General features: G+C 38.1%; 1 protein-coding gene across 1 annotated transcript in view; it reads right to left on the bottom strand.

The window, feature by feature from the left end:
- The window catches only part of LOC113240466 (E3 ubiquitin-protein ligase RNF19B-like), a 182,836-nt gene that overhangs the window by 2,529 nt on the left and 159,964 nt on the right, over positions 1-20,343 (bottom strand). Inside the window, exons 3-7 of the mRNA XM_026477779.1 lie at positions 15,833-16,013; positions 7,255-7,369; positions 4,309-4,496; positions 3,293-3,434; positions 450-684 (exon numbers count right to left, since the gene is read on the bottom strand). Of these exons, the coding sequence (XP_026333564.1) occupies positions 450-684; positions 3,293-3,434; positions 4,309-4,496; positions 7,255-7,369; positions 15,833-16,013 (861 nt within the window). The remainder of the gene's footprint in view (positions 1-449; positions 685-3,292; positions 3,435-4,308; positions 4,497-7,254; positions 7,370-15,832; positions 16,014-20,343) is intronic.

Genomic DNA, 20,343 nt, shown 5'->3' with positions numbered 1-20,343 from the left:
AACGGTTTATTTGCGTAAGGAGGCAACCTTTGATATGCGTCGAGAAACTGACCAGCACGCGGTAACGCGTTTTTGGTGTTTGCTGAATTTGTCGAATAGGCAAACAAAGCAAAAATACTTTGTCACACGTGTTACACATGATGATTGTTTGTGAAATATATATCATACGCGAATACAGATAGCCATTTCAAGTGGCACCATAAGATCTGCTGACTGCCACGTTAAGGCAACAGTCGCTGGTTCGAGACCAGTCGAGTCGAAGGAATTCAATGTGTTTGCTCGAAAAAACCAGTAAGTATTTTCACAAAAAATAAATTAATGTCATGGTAGTAAACACGTCATGATATTCAATAAAAATAAAATATAGAAATCTTTCGTGTTGTTATGGAATTTTACTCTGTGTATTTACAAATGGCCCCTCAGCACAGTGATACTGAAAAGCAACTCACCGCAGCGGCAACGGCGGCAGCGACAGCAGCGCGTCGCTTCGCGGGCGTGTGTCTCCTCAGGCGGCGATGCGCGCGGCGACCGGCCCATAAGGGCAGTCCGACCAGCAACGCGGGCAACGCCACTCCGGCCACGACGGCGATGCCGAGCGGTGCGCCCGCTAATGTGCCTAGCTGCCAGAGCAGCTTCTTTTTGCGTGACCACGGTTTCTTGCCCCAGAATGTGCAACCGCTCGGACTGAAAGCGAGATCAAAATTAAATTAATTAATGCGCATACTCTCGTTCTCGGTCCGAACTCCGTCCGAAACAATTACTGTCAAATAAGTAATACTCGACTAAATAAAAAAACAACGTTGACATTGTTTTTTGGTATGAAGCTTCATTCGCATCATACTTCTTTTAATTTAGTCGAGTATTACTTATTTAACAGTAAGGGCGCGTTCCCATTAAGCCGTCACGACAGATAGTCGTGCAGTTTAAAGTGTCGTGTCTTGTATATTTAAATTAAGTTGTTTACACTTAAAACAACACGATTAACTGTCTTTCACGACTTTTTTTGGCGATACGACGACAGACTGTCGTGACAATGGGAAGAATTAGAACGACAGTCGTCTGTAAATAAAACGTCACAATAAACATGTGACGACAGATAATCGCAGCTTCAAACAATTCTGTCATGCAAAACTGCAAACGACAAGGCGGCTACCGTGAACCAATAAATCGTCGTCAGATTCTAGTGGGAACAGTTAGACACGACAGTCGTTTAAAGATAAAATAAACGTCCACGAGACAGTCACGACCAATGATATTATACTTGTGCCACGACAGACAGTCGTGATATAAGAACAGACAAGACGCGACAGTCGTCCAACGATATATAAAACGTTACGACGTAACGGGAACTCACCCTAATTGTTTTGGACGTAGAACGAGAGTACTGGGGGCCTACCATAACCTTTCCAAAAACAATCATATTTCAATGTAAGCTTAAAGTAAGCTTATTATAATATTACTCATATTGTTACCATGACAAACCTGTCAACCAAGTAACGTTAAAGTGATTGAAAGAACGAATGATTTCCCTATATTGTCTATTCCTTACTAAAAATAGGAAAGAAATAACGCTATATGAACTATATAATGCCATCTCTTTCTATTTTATCGTCTTATCGCAGTATAATGTTTAAGTACTTGTTGTTATTTATATTCAGATAATTTTAATTGTTACAAAAGAAAAGTACGTAATAGTAAAATCTATTAAAATTACGTTGTTTTCAATTATTTTTCCGCATTTTCACGAAGAAAAATAAACAAAACAAGCTAAGTCTTGATTGCCTCGTTGTGAATTCGGAATTATAGTCTAGTGTGAACTGTTAGTGTCACCAAGGAGTACATAGATGTCGCTGTCATAATTTTATGAAATAAACATTAACGAGAAATTATTTCCTGTGCACTATTAAATTAAAAAAGTACTATTAAACAAAATTTTGATGAGATATATGTAAATAAATAAGTTCAACTTAACTTGTAATCATTACAAACCAATATTAAGATAATAAAACTAAAAATAATATTGTTTCCATTGCATCCGTGTAACTATGTTAAGATAATATTACTTTAATGTTAAAGTCGCGTCATAGTACGAACTGAGTGAATGAATAGTCACAAAGCTGCCAATAAAACATAGTTTTAACATTATAGTAAGCTTACTTTAAGCGCGTCATGGTACGAAAAGTCAATGTAAGGTTAAAGTAATATTGTTTTAAGCGGATGTGGTAGGCCCCCTTGGCCGGGTTACGTGCACCGATGCAACGGTAAAATACTGGCAGCATTTCCTTCTTGTTATGCTATAGTAAATAATAGTTAGCCTATATATAGTCCCACTGCTGAGCACAGGCCTCTCACAATGCGAGGACTTGGGCTACAGTTTTCACGCGAGCACAATGCGGATTAGGAACTTCACACGCGTCATTAAATTGTTTTGCAAGTTTCCTCACGAAGTTCTAATGAGTTCTAGAAATTTCAAATGAAATTACGCACATAAATTCCGAAAAACTCAAGAGGTGCTACAGTGATAAAAAAATCTCATGGTCGAGTTTACAACCTGTGCATTTTAAACGCTAATTTAAATTACAGACCGCTGATTTCGAAATCGCTCAACATTTAACCTACAAGGCACCCACTTCGACTAGAAAAATAGGGGTCCATGAGACGCTATCCATGAGAGTGGAACCCACTTAGGCAGGCCGTAACTAAAATTTTAGCTTTCCAGAACGGAATTATCGACATACACAGATAGTACAAAATACTTTAAGACATAAATTACCTGAGAATTAAACATTTCATAACGAACAAAATACGAAGCTATATTCGGTTAGATAAATGTTAAAACTCTTGTGTTTCTCTCTATATAGTTAAACTTATCAAAGTGGTAACATTGTGTCAGCTGTAAAAAAACAATTGAAGTTGATGAATTGGTAAAAAATATATAGGGTGTTTATTGCCTAGAATGGCCTAGAAAAATGCCCATGGTACTATTGTAATATTCCCAAAGGTTTCTATTTAATTAGATTTTATTCACATTACTATTTTACGTTTTAACACCTTTGGACGCGACTGTACTCAAACATAATTGTCATTTTCTATCTTTCATTTTCTTTTTGTTACCTTAAATCAACCTGTTTTTTAATTAGCCAAGTATTAAATTAAATTCCTCACTAAAAGTTATTTAATCAAAACTTTTATTTTTTAGAACTTAGCAAAGCAGAAAATACTGGCACGTGACACGCAAAAAAGTTTGGGAACCTCTGCTGTCAATTTATATTTAGGGCTTGTTGTATCTCACCTAAGATAGTGCAGGTCCGAGACCTCCTTCATGCATAGCCAACAAAACTCTGCTCCACATACGCAGCACACCATGTGGTTGCACGAGCCATCCTCCACTTTCACGATCAGCACCGAGCACCGCGGGCACGGTTTGACTTCGCCTGTAACACACATGATAAAGACGGTTATTCCTAGACTCTAAAACTGAAGCCAAACCAATCTGGTTCTTTGTGTATGTAAAGTAAAAAATTATCTACTTTGGCCATTGATGCATAAACTCACATATGAAGTTTAAATGTATCTCCTCCTCACTCTCATAATTTCTTACTACACTTTCTTTGTAATCTTATTATCTCTTTTATTTCATGTAACCTTCTGAATGTGTACCTATGTGCGTATATTTATGGTGTATATTGATATTATTTATTATTTTATTGTTTATTATACCTTATATTGTAATCTATTGTTTATAATACTTATGAAATATGTATTACAAGCATATTCTATGCATTGTATCGGTATATAGTTATATATTGAGTATAATAATGTGTATAAAGATAAAGAAGATAAGGCCGCCGATTGTACCTTTAACTATGTTTTGAATTGTCACTGTTTTTATTTTGTTTGCCATAAAGCTTAATTCTATTATATTCTTATTTAAGAAACGGTATTTTTTTATTTATATGGTACTTTATGATATTTATTCCTCATTCTTTGTAGCACGCTGTTGTCCACTTATATGAACTTTGCTCTCGCTGCCTTCGGTTGTCTGAAAGTAATCTCTTTTAGAGATAAGTCAACCTTTGCTCACCTTCTGCGGAATTAATATATCTTTTATATTTGTTTGGTGCAATATCATCATCAGCTTACACGCGTCTACTGCTGGACATAAGCCTCCCGGGTCGTCCGTCCATCTTGCCCCACGGCGTTCCACACTACGTTTTCCTTGACGTGGCTATTCCAGAACAAGTCTGCTCTATTTGGTGCAATAAAGAATATATAATTGTGCTTCATCGTACAGTAAGTTGTGCTTACCATGATCGAAATCAGCATGGGAGGGCTGCGGCGCGCGCGGCGGCGGCTGTCGGCTGCGGCGCGCCGCGTCACACGTCTGTGTCGGGTGCCACGCCGCCTTACAGTGGTAGCAGAAGGACGCACCACACCCCGGAGCTAGACACGTTAGTTTCGGGCAGGATGCACACCCCGTTGCCACTACCGCGAAACTGCAACACAAATAACATAGCTTTTGCAACGCTTCCTGCATTAAATACACAGAAATCCGGATGTGATAATGCTTCTTATTATGACTAACGATTTATCATAGTCATTAATTCCAATACTCTTGTTAATATTAGATTTCTGTATGTTTATACACTAATTTATACAGCAATGGTCTATTTTGATCACCACTGTAGCCTATTTACAGACATTCCAAAATTTCTATAACAGACTCTTTCTATCGGCAGCAGACTAGAGATGTTTCTTTAATAATTATAATATCAAGTTTATTGAATATCACGATGTCTTACTACCATGATATTCAATTATTTTTTGTGAAAGTGTACACAAGATCAACTTCGAAAAATTCCATTGATCCGACTGATTCCAGCCGTATCGAATTAATTTTTATTAGTGTTCGATCTTTGTATTAATAATTATAACAAACTAGTGGAGTATGTTCACAAAAAATAATTGAATATCATGGTAGTAGAACATCGTGATATTCAATAAACTTAATATTGTAATTATTAAAGCGGCATCTCTAGTCAGCTGCTGATAGCTGTAAAGGTGCCTGGTTGAGTGAAGAAAAACTTTCATACATTTGCCACAGATGGCGCTACGGCAAAAAAGTCGTTGAAAAACAAGGATCTGCAAGAAGCACATAAAGAAATTCGTAAGGTTTGCTGGTTCGTTCCGTAGCTCAGTTGGAGGACCGACAGGCACGGCATGCTGAAGGCGCTTGTTCGAATCCAGCCGAAACGAAAGATTTTCCATAGTGTTCGATCTTTGCATGAATAATTATGCTCACTAAAAACTATATTAATAGTAATGTTCTTAAGATATTAATAATACTAGAATGGTACTACCTAGAACATAATATAGATCAGGACCAATTTATAAAACTTGGTTACCCAAATATGTCATACCGGGAATCGAACCCGTGTCCTCGGTACCATCGTCATCAATCTGTGGAATAAAGTTTCACTAGTGACCACCACAGACCGTGTATTGTTGATTAGACTTCAAATTAATTCGCTCGAAGGCACCCGCCACGTGTTTTGTTACACAATAGACCGATCGATGTAGCTGTGCTGGTAGAGTGTGAAGTAGGCAGTACACGCAAGTAACTGTTTTCGACTATAACGACAATTAAAATAAGAAATTTAGATAATTCATCATAAAAAGAGTATCAGAACACGATTAACCTGTATGCTAGTGGCTTGTTCCTAGCCAGGAAACGTGAACATATCCTCATGTCATTGTCAATGTATTTTTCAATCTAAGAACTGGTAGTATGACATAAACGCCATAGCCTGTCCCAAAAGAAGAAAAAAATACTACTACTTAACCAGTGTTGCCAGATGGTCTAATTTCTTGCATTTTTCGTAACTTTTGACTGTCTCGCGTAATATAATTAGTAACTTTTGTTTTTAAGACAATTTTGGTAACTTTTGAGAACGTTGATGTTAAATTTATACGTATTCAACTATTTTTTATTGTAATATATGTGATAACAAATGTGTATGTAATAACAAAGTAAGCAAGAGGTGAAGCAAAGAAAATTAAATCTACCAGTAAAATTACTACTTAAAAGATTGATATTTCTTAAGCGTACCTACTTTTCAATGATTTAAACGTATTTAAAATTATATCGACACTGGAAAGATAAAACGTCTAACGTGCGTTTGGAAAATGGCGATTTTTTAAGAAAAAAATACATCTAATTTTATTTGTTAGACGTTTTACCTTTCCAGTGTCGATATGTATATAGTAAACACTTAGGGCGCATTTATTGGACGAAATTCACCGCGCGGCCGCCGCACGGTCGAAGAACTGAGTTCGCGTTGCCGACGCGCAGCGACCGCGTGCGTCTAACTGTCATGGCAAAATACGCTTTTACGTTTTAATTTAAATGAGCGTTCCGGGCACGCGGGCTAGCCTGGCTTGAATTTGGTCTACGCGGCGGCCGCGCGGTAATTTTATTGAGTGGAATTTAAATGTTGTTGCATAATAAATAGAATTCATACAGTACATGAAGGCGTGGTAACTGGGTGGTCGCCCGAAAACTTTTTCCTCGTGTAGCTGTGTGCTTAGAGATTGTAAAAAAACTAAAATGTAACTTCAGCCGCCATTTTGCAGCAAAAATGTAAATTTTCAAGTAACGAAACATAATTTTTGGCTCACGTGTTCTGACTTCAATGTATTTAACCCTATTGTCTATGGCCATGTTGTATTTCGATGGCAGCAAGAATAACCGGTTATCTGCAAAATTACGATTTTACTAAACTTTTTTTTTTGAAAACTGTAAAAACTTGAGAAAATATATTTCGACGCTGTTAAGGTAAAACGTCTAACGTGCATTTGGAAAATATTACAAGAGCGATTTAAAGTATTTATTTAAAATGTCCTAAATCTAATTTTGTTTGTTATACGAAAAAGCTGAAACTTTCTAGCTTTCCATATAACAAAAAAAAATTAGAGATGATTTTGTTTTTCTTAAAACTATTCTTTATATTCAGTAATATTTTCCCAGTGCACTTTAAGGCGTTTTACCTTTATATTCTGAATATTCTATTAGGTATTATTAGCTTTTTAGATTGCCATATTGCTCAAAATTGTAGTTAACAAAATGGAGGTAACCGGTTACTCTTTTCTGCCGTATGATATTTTTTAAACAGAGTGTATGGATGTCCAAACAGTTTGCGTTCGTGCCGTATCGCAATTCCAATAATCAATGTTTTATTATACTGTGATACAGACCTGCAATCTGGCGCGGGACACCACCTGGTGTCAGGGTCAGCGGCAAGCGCGCGTCGCACTGAGAACTCTTCATATTTGTCATATAGCACCGGGTTGTCCACGATTCTACGTACATCTGGAATTCAAACGCATATTATGTAGAATTTTATTTTGCAGAAGCGTGCGGTTACAGCGATCTCCAAAGTAAGTTCGATATTGGAATATTTACCACTGCATCACAGTTTATTTACTATTGTATACTTTTTGTGCGTCTAAATAATGAACTATATAATAAACGGAATGACGTACACATAATTTTGATACTAGACATAAATTGAAGCTCGTGTTACCGACTACGTTATGAAGTGTTAGACTTCAGAGGGTTCTCGGTTCTTTTGTGGGGCAAGGTGTTCAGTAATATAATAAGATTCCAAAACCTGTTTTGGACTTGTTCTTTGATAAGTTCAAAAATCATGTAAAGGCAACTCTACTAAAGGGACGATATTACTCTGTTAGGGATTACATAAACGATAAGACGGTATGGTTTTAAAAATTGTGTAAATATAACGATTTCAAGTGTAATTTGCTAAAAATTCGCTTCCATTCCGTTCCGCCGCAATGTAAATTGACCTTAAGTTATTGGAATTTAAGAGAAAAATAAAACTTTCCACGCTAAATTTCCAAAGAACTGACGTAACAAAAGATGAGATTAAAGCAATTATATTCTGAAAAGAAGTCCCTTTAAGACAGACAAATTAAACGTCGACCTACACCACATTCTGGAAATTTTAACAACCTCATTCCTCAAACAATTGAAATTGGAATATAAACTAAAACGAACTACAATTAAAAGCAAATCAAAGACTAAAAAATATATATATAATATAATAAGGAGAAATGGAAATCTCTGGAAGAGGCCTACGTCTTAGGACAAGCTGAAGGCGGTACCTTCATCAAATTTGAGTAATAATAAGTAATATACTCGTATAATACGTACGCGTAAAAAAATCTAACATGAAGATACATATATGTCATAACATGTTCATGTTAGATTTTTTTTATAATATCAAATGACGGGACGAACAAGTCATGTGCCTGGTGGTAAGCGACACGCCTGTCCATAACAGTTGCAGTGCCACTCAGAGCTTTAAATCACAGTGTAATTTCACCAGCACCCTTGCCCTTCGAAACCGGAACGCAGTAATGTGCACGTTACTGCTTGGCGGCAGAAATAGGTAAGGTGGCAGTACTTCCCTGGACGAACTTTTTCACACGGAGCTCTATGGCTACTAATAATAATAATAATAAATAGATAAGTTATTGTGTAAGTTATCGGCAACAAAGTCTATAGATAAATAAATAATCAAAGTCGCCACTATTTCACGGTTCAAAAGAAACTAGTCGGCCTTTCCATGGTCTAATAGATATTACAGTGTAAAGTATATTATATCTCACTATGTTTCGCATCGACAGATGCACAATATACCATTCATGTATCATAATTCACATCCTGCGACAAACGGGGAAAAGATTACCGTGATGCATTTATTTGTACATCATAGTAGGTATGTGCAGCATCGTCCAACATAACAACATAAACATTCTATAATATCATTGACTTACTAATAAATGGACGACGGGTCTAATACAAAAACCACGAAAAAAATGTCCCAAGTCAACCTATTTAAACGTAGTGACATGTAAAGGAATATGAAAAAGCTGAAACGTTAGATTTAAATCGTAATGTCATCGCAGTACTGTCTAATTTTGCTTGCTTCGCTGTCAGTCGAACAAACGAAGACTAAAGCGTGAATGACGCTCTGTATACGATTTTAACGCCAAGTTCGGACACTTTTTAGCGCGGACCCGACGTCCATATAATTGTAAGTCAATGTATAATATGCAATTATTATTGCTTGCGCGTTCAAACTTCCCAACAGTAACGTACTAAACGAAAGAGCGTGTTCTATTAGCAGCTCTCCTTATAAAAGGGTTCGTCCAGGGAAGTACTTTACTGTCACTTTACCCTTTTCTGCCGCCAAGCAGTAATGTAAGCATTTTTGCGTTCCGGGTTTGAAGGGCAAAGGTGCTGGCAAAATACCTTGAGAAATACTTTTTTTTAAATAAAATCAAGTGATGGAACGAACGAGTCGTACGCATGATGGTAAGCTACACGCCTTTACATAGCAGTTGCAGTGCCACTCAGAGCTTTAAATCGCAAAGATCTGAGGGGCACTGGCAGTGCGCCTGTCACCCTGTGACATAAGTTGACAAGTCCCATGTGCCTGTAATTTCACCAGCACCCTTGCCCTTCGAAACCGGAGCGCAGTAATGCCAACATAACTGATTGGCGGCAGAAATAAGTAAGAAGGCAGCACTTCCCTCGACGAAATCTTTCACAACGAGCTCAGATGCTACTAAATGATTGGACAACAGCGAAAAAAAAACCTTTTTAATGGCTCCATCGTTTTCGTTCAGTAACTTCTACTTTTGACAGGTGCCAACGTCAAATGTGGAAAAATATTGGAATAATATCTGGAAAAATATTTATTTTTCTGAAAAAAAAAATGTTTTTTTTTCACACTATCATTTAATGAGTTTTAACCGACGACGTAGAACTAAAATAATGACTATTTTGTTGCTTTCAATTCGCAGTTCAGCTGAATGAACAGTAAACTTGTATTTTTATTACGTACGGACCCAATGCTTATAAAAGCAGCCGTTACTCTAATATTCCATTGACGTTATCTCGTTTTCCAGAACCAGTTATTATTAACTTTGCTTTCGGCCGAATTTCCATGAAAGCCCTTCTCAGAAGGACGATAGGGCTGGTATATTCGTAACAGGGTGTTAAGAAATAACACCGTAAAGAGAAAGTGTTCATATTGTATTTTAGCAGCGCTTAACTCAAACTGGCACACATGCAAATGTATTGTTTTTTTTTAGTATTGATTATTTATTGAGCATTGGCAATAAATAACATTAATACTCACATTATATGGATTTAACCTGAAATAAATGTTTTTAAATTTGAATGTAGCTATTGTCGCCTGGTGGGATGCCAGTCAAGTCAAGTTGCAGTGTCAGGCAGCGCAAAGATTTTGTAGCAGTAGACCTCCTAGTGAATGAGTTCGTCCAGGGAAGCACTGCCGCCAAGCAATAATGTAAGCTTTACTGCGTTCCGGTTTTAAAGGTAAGGGTGCTGGTGAAATTACAGGCACATAAGACTTATCAACAACAACAATATGACAGGATGACGGGCGCAGTGACGGTGCCCCTCAGATCTTTGTATTTTAAAGCTCCGAGTGGCACTGCAATTGTTATGGATGGCGTGTCGCTTACCATCAGGCGCACAACTTGTTCGTCCCGTTACTTGGTATAGTATAAAAAAAGGAACTGATGAGCGCTGCCACTGGGACATAAGTCGACAAGTTCCATTTGCCTATAATTTCACCAGCACCGTTACCCTTCAAAACCGGAACGCAATAATGATCACATTTTCTTTCACATGGAGCTCTACTGCTACTCAACCATTAACGATTTTTAAGATATAATAATAATAATAATAATAACGCTCACACTCAACATAGCCCCGCACTAGGGTAACCCTGTGTCGCGGGTGCCATGGACACACACATAGACAACCACAAATTACACCCAAACTCACGAGAGAAATAAATGTAGGCCATACAAATATTTCTCCCGGCCCGGGAATCGAACCTGGGACCTCTGCGTGGCAGTCCGGCATGGTAACCGTTCGGCCACGGAGGCAGTTGTTACATATAACATATTTAAGAAACTCAAAACATAATAAATAAAGTAAAAATCAATTGATGTAAAAAATGTAACAACGAAAAACCCGCCATTTCTTTTTCTCACTCTAAATACAATAAGAAATATTGCGTTTTTTAAGAGATTTGAGATTTGGTTATGTCGCTGCCGCACTAACTGTCTCTCGATAGATTTAAATTTGCAGAATCTGGGATTTAAAAGGTAAAAATCTCAGAACTTTGACAAAAAATTACGAGGTTAACCGGTGATGTTCTTCTTTTATGAAGTTATTAATATTATCAATGGCTATTCATTTAGTCCCAAATAACCACACCTGGTCTCAAAACTAAGGAATTCCCTGTACTATGATTACCAGAGGAACGGAATTCACTCCGGGGCACTACCCAGAACACCCAGATCAGAACAAAGTTAATTTCCCAAATTGGTCATGTCGGAAATCCCGGGACCTTCATATCCAACGCCCAGATTGCTAGCCGTTGGGCCTTCGAGATTGTCGTTATTATAACTTCTATATAAGAAAATACAGACTTACTAAAACTTAATCACTTGGGCACGTGTAACGTTCTTTGTGTTAGGCGAACTGAATATAATATACTTTCATTCGAGAAATTCCAAGAATCATTTCTTTTGCGAAGTTCAGTACCTAAGAGCTTCGCAGAAGTACGTCCTTTGTTGTCCTTTGTCGCCTAACTCCATTCTAGGTAGAGTCGACGGGTACACTTATTATGCATATCAATAATTAATACGTAGTACATTGATAATAATGTCGCCTCTTTTTTGTCTCTTGTTTGTAGCTGTGTTTTGTTTTTGTGTGGATTTTGATTTTTCATTTATTCCCAGACTTTTTGGCCTTTTGGAAAATTTGAACGCCCACCACCATAAAAAAATAATTGAAAACATGTATTTTATGTTAACTTAACCCAAAAAATCATATGCAAAAAAATGTAGTGCAGTTTACATAGATAATTCAGTTTTTTTCAAATGCGGTAGCACCCCCTGGACAGCATCAACGCCCCCCCAATTGCTCCTGAGACCCCTACCGGCCCTCTAGGACTCTTCAACGCCCACTGGAAGGCGGTAGGGACCACTTAGGGAAACTATGCTTTAGTGATTTAAACAATCTCTAATGTTTCAATTGTTATTAACTCTGTGAACTATGGGTTACACGTGAACGTTTCTTAGAAGGTAGTACGTGACGCGCACTATAAGTTTCCGGAATGAATAAGAAAAGAATACTATAAATAGTCAGAAATAATAATAATGTTATTACACACACATAGACAACCACAAATTACACCCAAATTCACGAAAGAAATAAATGTAGGCCATACAAATGTTTCTCCCGACCCCGGAATCGAACCTGAGACCTCTGCGTGGCATCCCGGCATGGTAACCGTTCGGCCACGGAGGCAGTTAATGGAGGAAATGAATTTATTGTTTCTCAAAATATTCTCCGTTAGCGTTAATGCACTTTTTCATACGAATGAACCAATTTCGGAAATATTTGTTACACATCCGTGACAATCTCTGAAACATATTTTTCATACTCTTCGACAGCCTCTTCAGGTGATGAAATCGTTGACCGCGTAACTGGTTCTTAATTTTTAGAAATAAATAAAATTCACAAGGTGCCAGGTCAGGACTGTACGCGGGATAGCTCATAAGGTCAACGTTGTTCACTTTCAAAAATTCGTTTGTCTGTCTGGCCGTGTGAGAACTGACATTATCGTGGTGCAAGATGATACGGCGTTTACGGTTATTTTTACGGAGTTTATCAATAACTTCCGGCAAACAAATGGTCGTGTACCAATCACTATTCACGGTACAACGATTCTCCAAAGCAACAGTAGCAACGTGTCCAGTTTTATTAAAAAAAGAAGCAATTCGGCTCATCTCGAAAGACCCATTGCTGCTTTGTTTTGGGATCATAACTATAAATCCATGTTTCGTCACCTGTTACTATATCCCACACCAAATTTGATGCCCTTTCGTTGAATCTGGTAAGCATGGCATGGTATGCCTTTTTTTACGGGGGAAAAGCTTTGTAGATACCCCATGAGCCCAGGGAGACTCAGGGGTTATGTGGGGACTTTTCCTCCAGACTGGAGGGCGTCCCCACTAAAACCCCCCCGGGTTTATCTCCCGCCGGTTGAGTCGGCGCCGGTGTCGTTGCACATCCACCACGACGCCGCCCGGCCGCCCTAGCTTGCGCCAGGGCTCCCGTGCCAACGGGGGGGCAAGTCAGTTGTCCTCCGACCCGCCCCCCAAACGAGTGAGGCCGTGCAATGCAGGCTCCGGAATCCCTGTCCAGGGCCCGCTGTCCTCACTAGGGGTCATCCATGCAGCGAACTGTCTTCGCCTTCTCCCCGTACGTCTACGCGAGTGCGCGGCAGACGCGCACCCGCTCCGCAGCCTCCTTTTGCGACGTAACCTCTCCGCAAAACAGTCAGTCAGTCCTCAAGCAGACATCCATGAGTTGCTTGAGGCGGGTCCCGAGATGCTTCAGGGCAATGCGGAGAACTCATCCCGGTACCCCGTCCGGGGACCTTCTTCCGCCCCCGCAGCTGTCTCACCATGGTATGCCTGTCTGTTTTGATAATACGGCCCACAGCATCGATGTTTTTGTTGTTCAAAGCAGTGGACGGGCGACCATCAGGAAATTCGTCACTGCGATTCACACGACCGCGTTTGAATTCTGCAAGCCAGCTGTAAATAGTCGTCTTGCATGGTGCTGCATCGCCAAAAGCAGTTCGCTCCGCTGAGCTATTAAATTACATTTAAAGTCGTAGAAAATCATACTACGAAACTTTTCACGAGTTAAATTCATGGTGATGTAGACAACCAATTTCTAAAATGACGAAACAATGTAGAAACAAGTGACAGACAGATGAAACAAACTGTATTCTACAGCCAAAGAGTTCCATTTTCAAATGTTGTAATTACTTTTTAAATATTGTTTATGTAAGTTGCCAGTTCCGGAAACTTATAGTGCGCCGTATGTGTATAAAGTACCTATAGAATATAGCGATTTTCTTGTAAAATTTCGACTGTGTTTTTACTTTTCTATCGTAAATTTATTGGAACGTGTTTTCACGCCATAAACTAATCAGTGTATATTCTCAATTTTAAACACTATTGTGTATTTAAACAATATTGACGTTTCGGACATTGCAATATGTCCGAAACGTCGATGTAATTCAAATAAGTTTTATACGTGATTAAGTTCCGAATTAAAAATCAAATAGTGTACAAAAATACATTTAATTCGAACACTAATATTAAGTAGCAGTAGAACTCCTTGTGAAAGAGTTCGTCCAGGATTGTACTGTCACCTTACCTATTTCGGCCGACAAGCAGTAATGTGACCCTGACTGCGTTCAGGTTTTGAAGGGTACGGGTGCTAGTGAAATTACAGGCACATGGGACTTATGTATCAGGGTGATTGGCGCAGTGGCAGTGCTCCTCAGATCTTTGCAATTTAAAGCTCTGAGTGGCACTGCAACTGTTATGAACAGGGGTGTAGCTTATCACCGGGCCTGTACACACACGACTTGTTCGTCCCGTCATTTGATATAATTGAGTATACATATAACCAGAAATAGAGACGAAATGTCATTTAATTTGTTTGAAAACTATTCTACCATTACTGTGACAACTGCGCTCCGATTGACCATCCTGAATTCTAAACAATTGACGGGTTTCGTCAATTCTTTCACTTCAATCAACCAGTTAACTTGAGCTTTGCTATAATGGACGAAAATTGTAAAATTACATATTTAATATTTAATTACCGATAAAATTTGATTCCGTTTGTTTTGTATTAGATATTTTGCTGTTTTTCCCCACACCACCGAATGGAACAGCACGCTATTGTTAGAAATATTATCATTATTACAATAAATACAGAATATTTTTTGGAATATACGGAGACGTACACACAGGTCAGTTGTTGGCGCTGTCTGTATTTCAGTGCAAATGAGAGTTGACATTTATAAGTGATGTATCACTGATGAGTTACCAGGAATGTATGGCCCTTATTTCGTCTCCATTTCTGGTTATATACTCGATGCTTGATATTATAAAAAAAATAGTTAAATGAAATCGTGGTACCATGAGTTGTAGTATGGTACCATTGGACTTAGATCTAAGGTAAATAGTTTCATTGGAGACTCAATATTACAATGACCAGTGGTTTCAAGAAACTTCTACATATAAGTCTACTCCAAGATTTCTTCGTTAACACAAGTGACAATGAATTACTCTACTTCATTGTAAGCTATTACCAAAATTAATCAATGTAGACAGAACCCATCACCGTCTATTTCGTTGACTGGCTCTATGACGCCTCGTATAACATCATCTATCATGTTGGATTTGTGTCAAGGAGTTGTTTATTATTGTTTTGACATAACGCAATTCCAGGCTGGGGGGCTTATTCGTATGAGTAGAAAATGTTCAAAAATTATTCTCTTAAGTTTTCAATATTTGTATCAATTTAATCTTAACTAAAGTGCGCTGGTTCAATGTCCTTATTTTTATTACCAGTAGTAACAATTTGTAGGATCTTCTTAGCTTTGTTTGTCTTTAAATCCTATTGTTGGTAAATATGTTTGCCCACGAGCGAGCCTGTCCATCAGAGCGCACATTGACTTAGGAGGTGCAGAATTTTTCTAAGTCTTTGAAAACAGTTCTTAGGTTTTCGCGATTGTTACACATAAGAAATCAAACTATTTTTCCGGATTCTTGTTATGTTGGGATTCTTTGTGATTTTTAAGAGATTAAGATTCTTGTTTAACTGATGGCTTACCAAGTGGGTGCATGTTTTCGTGGCAGACAGGGCAGGATACAGGCACTCGTGCTTCGAAGATCTCGATGGCGAGGTACTGGCGCAGACAGGGTTCGCAGCTGCGGTGCGTGCACCACGCCAGCCGCACCATGCCGCTTGCCGCGAATATTGTCAGGCATAGTGGGCATTCTAGGACGTCGCCCTAAAACAAACGATACGTAGTGTTTTATAACATGTTCACTTGCAATAGAACCGTTAATTAAGATTTTAAATTGTTTGAAAATGATTATTCGGCCGAGTGTCGAACAATCAAGAACCCCTGAAGACTTTTCAGGTCAGTTTTCTCCATCTAATTTCGGTAAAAATGTTTCGTATTCGAGTATATTGTCGTGAAATGTTAAATAATAATATGTGCCAGACAACCACACCAATTGCCTGGTCTTAAACTAGGGAATTCCCTGTATTAAGAGTACCTGAGCAACGGAATTCTGGGGCACTTCCCAGAACACCGAGAACAGAACCAATTTAGAGTTCATTTCTCAAATTGGTCCTACCGGGAATCGAACCCGGGACCTTCGCGTCCAGCGCCCTCAATGTAAACCGTTAGGCCACCGAGGTCGTGATGTAAATAATACGTCATGATAATATTCTAAAATATTCAAATTACAAAAATTGCCATCGAAATAAAGTAGAGAAAACAAAACTGAAATTTACCCACAAAAATGAAAGTTAAAGACTATTGTAAGTTTTTTAAAATTGTATTGACTATTGAAAAAACCAAATACAACGACACGACGCAAGCACATAGAAAAATTCGTGAGGTCCGCTGGTTTGTTCCGTGGCTTAGTTGGCATAGCATCTAGCACGGTTTTCTAGAAGATGTCGATTCGAATCCGGCCGGATCAAAGGATTTTTTTCTGAGTGTTCGATCTTTGTATTAATAATTATAACAAACTAGTCCTAGTGGAGTATTTTCACAAAAAATAATTGAATACCAATTCAATAAAAATTTAAAATACAGCGAATAGCGACATCTCTCGCCAGGGCTGGTAACTGTAAAGGTTTAACTGGGTGATAAATCTTTCATAGATTTCTCATAGATGGCGCTACGACTAAAAAGTCGTTGTAAAAACCAAATACCAAGACACGACGCAAGCACATAGAAAAATTCGTGAGGTCCGCTGGTTCGTTCCGTGGCTTAGTTGGTACAGCGTCTGCCACGGTAAGCTAGAAGACGTCGGTTAGATGGCGCTACGACTAAAAAGTCGTTGTAAAAACCAAATACAAAGACACGACGCAAGCACATAGAAAAATTCGTGAGGACCGTTGCACATAGGGGTATGTGGCTCTTAAATCCGGACAAAATTATTTTGTGATCTGAAGTGACTTATAACAGTGTAAATAACTGTATTAAAGCTAATATGGCTATTAAAAACACAAGGCTGGTAAATAAAACAACATTTTCAATAAGTCAACCATATTAATTTAATAAAAATCATATATTATTCCGATAAGGATTCATCTGAAGACTCTTTTACGAAGTCCTCCAAATTAAATAAATCTACTTGCCTCTCAGCGGGCAAAAGCATCTGGAGAGTGTCTTTTAGAAAAGATTTTGTCTTTTTCGGAGGAGTAGGTCTCATACCAGTTATAAGGGGATCAGAGCTCAATAATAATCTATTTATGACATCGCGATTACAGTCTTCTCTGCTGAATTTTCGAGCGTAATTTAAACGATAGGATCGAAAGTGTTTGTTCCGAGCCTCAGCAGCCTCTTCTGACATCATACCTATGGGTAAAAGATTCCTTTCTATAACAATAGATCCATGCACTAAAATTTTGTGCAGTGTGGGCGTCATCGGATGCCAAGGATATAGATCCACATACAATTTAGCTGTGTCTGAACAAAAGGATCCGAATTTACCAGTGTCTATTTTGTGACCGCTTGATATTGCTTCTAGGATGACTTTCACGCGATACACTAGGCGAGAATCTATTCCCAATATCGTTGCTGACAGTTCATGATCCATAAAAAATCTTCTACTCGTATTCCCGTCATTTGTGTTTCCGAATCCAGCTTTGGGAACATCTACTATGAGTCCCAATTGCGATCTAAAGGCCTCTTGTATATCCAACTTTTTTTGTTGGACTATTTGTTTGTCAGTTTCATTTCTTAATTGCCATTTTTTAACTGGCAATTTATATGCAAGATGAAGAAGCCCTTCAAACAATCTGATTCGTGCATGCAATATAGATAACCCAAATTTGAGAGACTCTTCATTTATTGGCTTCTTTAGATTTAAATTGTTAAAATCCTTGCTTGTTGCTCCACATATGTAACACTTCATTGTTGACTTAGTCATAGTTGCAGCATTGCACACTTTTGCGTCAACCATTGTAAGCATCATTACATGTTTTACCGAAATTTTTTTATTTATAAGCGTGATCTGAGTGTCTTCTAATGAATTTATTTTACTTTCTATGTATTTAATTTCATCGTTCGTAATATCAACTGTTTCTTTAACAAATCGAATTCGAATCGGTCGACAATAGCGTGGGGAAGAAGGTAATGGGTTTCGCCATACTATCTTATTTTGTTGTCCACAAGATAGTTGCAAAGGGACAAACGAACTTTGGAATATATTCGCATCTGAATCCGAGCTATTTTCAAATTTTTGTTTAAATTTTGTTTGCTGAGATCCGTCACATCCCCACTTGTACATTAAAGTGAAAGTGTTATTGTCGACATCATCTAAGTGCTGAACGACTTCTGTCAAACTTAAAAACAGACGCTGAGCAGTATGGTTCAATACATCCTGAAGGTTTATTTCTGCACAAGTCGCTGTAACTCTATAAGATGTTTCCACAGGGTAACAGTCCTTTTTAGCATTTTGTAAAATTGAATAGCATGGATAATATTTTTTATTGAAGCTTCGAATGATCTCATATTGTTTTCTTGACAGGCCAGCTTCAACAAACATACATAAAGCTTTCAATGGTGTTAGTTGCTTCTCTTTGTCATGTTTACTTTTGGTTAGCGCTTTTCTATATTTTTTTGCACGCATAGGGGATTGTGTTAAATCTTTTATTACATGTGAAGCATCTGTCTTACCTTCACATTGCAATTTTACTTGAGTAGCGAAAGTCAACTCTTCAGAGCTCATTTGACTACGAAGTTGTTCGGTTTTCCTTCTCTTAGTTCGTTCGCTTACATGGTCAAAAGACTTCCGTGGGCGGCCTGGCCGAGGTCTTGCTTTTGGCAGAAGAAACGTCCCTTGTAGCCATTTGTCATTTCTTTTAAGGAAAAGGTCTTCTACGTAATGTGAGGTAATCCATCTACGTTTAATTTCAGATTTTAAATATGACAATTTCTTTTTTACCTCTTTTCGTTGGTCTTCAGAGTAATTTTGTGAATCCAACAACGAAGCTTCAGCATTGTCTAATTTTTTATTGATGTCGTCATGGGGGTACTCTTTCATCAAGTCGTAAAAATATTTACGCGTCATAGCTTTGACACCGGATGGCCCTGCAAAAGAATAAGTATTTATTTTGAGTTAAATGTTTATTTTTTATAGTACGAGTCACGTGGGAATTTTAGCAATTACTCAGCAATTTGGACAAAGTTGGAATTGGTATTTGTTGTAATGATAAAAGAACCCTTTTTTCTACAATACAAATTTAAAAATATAACCGGGACACATCTGGAAGTATAACAAAACTCTTTTAGTTTAACAAAATTTTAACGTAAATATGCTTTAAAACTGTGTTCTCACAAAAGAGTTTTTACTACGAAACAATAAATTCCATTACAAAAAAATAGTTAAAATACATCGTACATACCTGCTTCAGAAATATCCATGCTCAATCTTTAGTAATTATTTCGTATAGAATATATTAACACACTTGAAACTCTTGACACACTGAACACTGCGATAACAGATACGTGCACTGGCAAAGACAGTCACCTTTCTACTAAAAGACCACGGCTACCTGGAAGAGTGTGAGACAAAGGAAGGTACCTGTTTGTCTACCATTTCATCATGTATCTCAGGTAATAAACAGTTTTGTGGTACGTCGGATTCCGAGAAATCGACTTTTGTCCGGATTTCAAAGACAAATACCCCTATGTGCGTTGGTTCGTACCGTGGCTTAGTTGGTATAGCGTCTGCCACGGTAAGCTAGAAGACATCGGCTCGAATCCGGCCGGATCGAAGGAATTTTTTCTGTGTTCGATCTTTGTATTAATAATTATAACAAACTATTGTAAGTTTTTTTTTTTATAAGTGACGGAACGAACAAGTCGTGCGCCTGATGATAAGCTACACGCCTGTCCATAACAGTTGCAGTGCCACTCAGAACTTTAAATCGCAAAGATCTGAGGGGCAGTGCCACTGCGCTCGTCATACGACGTAAGTTGACAAGTCCTCTGTGCCTGTAATTTCACAGCACCTTTACCCTTCAAAACTGGAACACAAGTAATGCTTGGCGGCAGAAATGAGTTAAGGTGGCAGTACCTCCCTGGACGAACTCTT

This window comes from Hyposmocoma kahamanoa, unplaced genomic scaffold (genome assembly GCF_003589595.1).
Source record: "Hyposmocoma kahamanoa isolate Upper Pololo Valley unplaced genomic scaffold, ASM358959v1 138, whole genome shotgun sequence".
NCBI lineage: Eukaryota > Metazoa > Arthropoda > Insecta > Lepidoptera > Cosmopterigidae > Hyposmocoma > Hyposmocoma kahamanoa.
This window is presented reverse-complemented; position numbering and strand designations above follow the sequence as displayed.